Source organism: Apium graveolens, chromosome 3, assembly GCF_009905375.1.
Source record: "Apium graveolens cultivar Ventura chromosome 3, ASM990537v1, whole genome shotgun sequence".
Taxonomy (NCBI): domain Eukaryota; kingdom Viridiplantae; phylum Streptophyta; class Magnoliopsida; order Apiales; family Apiaceae; genus Apium; species Apium graveolens.
This window is the reverse complement of record NC_133649.1, coordinates 180,741,553-180,745,621: the sequence shown is the minus strand read 5'-3', so window position 1 is coordinate 180,745,621 and position 4,069 is coordinate 180,741,553. Positions and strand designations below refer to the sequence as shown.

Here is a 4,069-nt window from a genome sequence, read left to right as displayed (position 1 = left end):
GCTAGGATGAAGAAAGCTCGGCTCGCAGGCCTTGACACCCGGGGAAAGGCGACCGAGCCTATCTTCTTGAGAAAGCAGAAAGAGCCTATGGGGGAGGCTTCAACTGAAAGAGTTGGGGGCCATAGTGCTCCTATCACTGCTGCTGCCCCTACTGCTACTGCCACAGGCGCCTTCCAGCCTCTCTGGGGATTCCGCCGAGGGGACACCGTGGTTGGTTCCACGAAACATGCTTGGGATTGGTCCTACCATAGCGTGACTCCAAAGGACTTTACTGATGTGGTGGCCACCCCTGACCTTGAGAGGATTAAGCACATGGGAGCCCAATCTCTGGCTTCGGTATGCCTTCTCTCTTTTAAATTTATCTTTCATTCTTGTAGCATTTTCTTGCCTTATACTTCATTGATTGCTTTGTTTCAGTCTAACGCCTATTTTCAAGGCGCCGTGAGGCAAGCCGAGTCATGGAAGCGGGCTTCTGATAAGGCCGACAATGCCCTCAGGAGGCAACAGAAGAAGTATGCTACCCTGGAGAAGAAGCTCAAGCGCAAGGAAGAAGAACTCGGAGAGTCCAACGCCGAGCTAGTGGTACTTCGGGCGGAGAAGGATAAAGCTATAGACAACTATCTGGACTCGGAGGAGTTTGCCCAATCCATGAGGATTAGGGATGATTCAGTCTTTCCCGGTTTTTTTAGGACTGGTTGGGACACGGCCCTTGGGACCGTGAACGAGGCTTGTCCTGATATTAACCCGACGGACTATGTCTGCCCTGATGACGAGGCTTTGCTACAGAGGTTTCGTACCCGAGTAGTTGTCTCGGATCATGTTTCTCAGGATCCACTCCTTCCTCCTCCCGAGTCTTCTTCCAGACCAGCTGAGGACGATAGCTCTTCCTCCTCCTCCGAGACGACAGAGACATCCAGCGAGAGCGGAGAGGACGATGATATGGATGCCGAGGGTACTTCAGCTCCTTAGAGCTTTTTCAGCCCTGCGTGGCTTGTTGTTTTTTATCCTATTTTCGAGACTTTATTTATCGAATTTTTGTAATATCTATCAGATCTATTTCATTTATCACCTTCTATGCTTGCATCCATGCATTTGATTTTTATTTGTTAGGCCACAAACATACTTTGAAGAACTCATGAATTTCGTAAAATTGTCTGGGATTCGTCCCTTACACAAGTAATAATAAACTTCGTAATAAAACTAAAACATATAAATCCTAAGCAAGCAAAGCTTCAAGGTGCTTTTCAACCTACTCGCCATCCTGACGAGTGAGAATCGTATCCGGCTGCCCTACACATAGTAAACCTTCAGGTTTTGTGCATGCCAAGTTCTCGGGACTTCAAATCCATCCATAGTCTCTAGCTTGTAGGTTCCTCTACCTTGAACACTCTTGACTCTGTACGGCCCTTCCCAATTCGGGGCAAGCTTCCCTTTTTGTCCTACACCAGAAGCTTCTATCTTCCTCAAGACTAGATCGCCTTGTTTAAAAAACCTTTCTTTAACCCTTAGGTTGTAGTAGAATGAAGCCTTTTTCTGATATTCTATTATCTTTGCATGTGCCTTATCTCGCACTTCATCGATCAGATCCAGGGCTAACCTCTGCCCTTCCTCATTTTCTTCTGCGTTGAAAGCCTGAATCCTTGGAGAGGAATGTGATATCTCCACGAGAACTACTGCTTCTGCCCCATATGCCAACATGAAAGGAGTTGCTCATGTCGTGACTCTACAGGTAGTCCTATAGGCCCATAATATGGGAAGTATCTCATCCACCCAATTATTTCTTGACTTCTCGATCCTCTTCTTTAGTCCATCCAGGATTATCCGATTTGCTACCTCTGCTTGCCCATTGGCTTGCGGGTGAGCCACAGAGGTGAATCGTAATTCAATTTCATTTTCTTCACAATACTTCTTGAATTCCTCATTGTTGAATTGTGCTCCATTGTCAGTGATGAGGATACGGGGAATTCCATATCGGCACATAATGTTTTCCCACAGGAATTGTGCAACCTGCTTAGTTGTGATTTTGGACAAGGGTTTGGCTTCGATCCACTTGGTGAAATAATCAATGGCTACAATCAGAAATTTCCTTTGTGCCGTGGCCATAGGAAAAGGCCCTAGAATATCCATCCCCCACATGGCAAAGGGAATAGGCGAGTTGATAGAGGTCAGCATCTCGGGGGGTTGTCTAATAACTGGTGCATGCTTCTGACAGCGATCACACTTCTTCACATATTCTTTGGCATCAGCCATCATTTCTGGCCAATAGAAGCCTAAACGGGTTATCTTATGAGCCAAGGCCCTACCCCCCAAGTGTTGCCCACAAATACCTTCATGCACTTCCTCAAGAGCCAAGCGTGCCTTTTCGGGCCTGAGACACCTCAAGTAAGGAACCACGAAAGATCTCTTATACAGAATTCCATCTATCAAGGAGTACCTTAGTGCTCGAATAGTTAACTTCCGTGCCTCAGTTGCATCACTTGGCAACCAACCGGTCTGAATATGAGCCTTGATGGGATCAATCCATGACGTCCCCAAGCCTATGGGAGCCACAAGCTTAACATCTATGCTTCGTGTCTTCAAAACACGGAAGTACACACTTCCTGAACTTTCTTCAATCTCTGATGAAGCAAACTTTGATAGCGCATCTGCTTTAGCATTTTCTTCCCTTGGAATGTGTTCAACATGGCATTCATTAAATTGGGTCATCACAGCCCTTACTAGGCGAACATACTCAGCCATCGTATCATCCCTTGCCTCAAATTCTCCCTTTACCTGGGATATGATCAGCTTCGAGTCTCCACGGACCTTTAAGTTTTTTACTCTAAGTGTCCCAGCTAGACCAAGGCCAGCAATCAGGGCTTCATATTCTGCCTCATTATTTGTGGTTGGGAAGTCTAGCTTCATAGCATACTCAATTAAGAATCCATCAGGGCTTTGCAAAATCAACCCTGCTCCACTGGAATTTGTTTTTGATGCTCCATCAAAATAGAGAACCCAATATTCTTTCTCCTTGTCCCCATTGTCGACTCCCTTGTCTTGAGGTATGGTATCTTCCTGCCCCCCGACTTCTTGGTTGGGTATGGTACATTCCACCACGAAGTCAGCTAGTGCCTGGGCTTTTATGGCCGTACGTGGCTTATACTTGAGATCGAACTCTCCCAACTCTATTGCCCACTTAATCAGTCTCCCACTTGCCTTGGGACTGTGAATGATGTTTCTCAGTGGCTGATTTGTTAGCACTTCAATCTGGTGAGCTTGAAAATAAGGACGCAGCTTTCTTGAAGCCATTCCCAAGGCTAAAGCGAATTTCTCAATAGTTGAATAATTCAACTCTGCACCATGCAAGATTTTGCTGACATAGTATACGGGTTTCTGGACTTTCAGTTCCTCCTTAACCAACACCGCGCTCAAGGCGCTCTCTGAAACAGCCAAGTACAAGAATAAAACTTCACTCAGAACTGGCTTGGCCAACAACGGGGCCTGGCCCATATACTTCTTTAACTCTTCAAATGCCTTCTGATTTTCCTCACTCCATACAAAGTCTTTAATGTTCTTTAATGACTTGAAGAATGACAAGCACTTGTCTCCTGACTTGGAGATGAATCGTCCTAGCGCCGCAACCCTTCCTGTGAGCTTCTGTACATCCTTGACAGTTTTTGGTGGTTCCATATCCAAGATTGCCTTTATTTTATCGGGGTTGGACTCAATTCCCCTCTTTGAGACCATCAATCCCAAGAATTTTCCAGATCCTACTCCGAAAGCACACTTCGTTGGATTCAACATCATCTTGTGGTACCTTAGGACCTCAAAAGCTTCCCTCAAATGGGTTATATGATCAGTCTTTACTAGACTCTTGACTAGCATGTCATCAACATAGACTTCCATAGTCTTCCCAATAAGATCCTTAAAAATTTTATTCACCAACCTCTGATAGGTGGCTCCTGCATTCTTGAGACCAAACGCCATAACAAGATAACAATAAACACCAAAGTCAGTGATAAATGATACCTTTGGAATGTCATCCTTATACATTTTGATCTGATTGTATCCGCTAAATCCATCCATGAAA

The 4,069-nt window shown here is 45.3% G+C and overlaps 1 protein-coding gene across 1 annotated transcript; it reads left to right on the top strand.

Annotated features, from left to right (window-relative positions):
- The first annotated feature begins 293 nt into the window (after positions 1-293).
- LOC141710929 (uncharacterized) lies at positions 294-1,070 on the top strand. Its single transcript, XM_074513421.1, has 2 exons — positions 294-336; positions 418-1,070. The coding sequence occupies exons 1-2, from the start codon at positions 313-315 to the stop codon at positions 967-969; spliced, it is 576 nt and encodes a 191-aa protein (XP_074369522.1). The 5' UTR covers positions 294-312; the 3' UTR covers positions 970-1,070.
- The last annotated feature ends 2,999 nt before the right edge of the window (positions 1,071-4,069 follow it).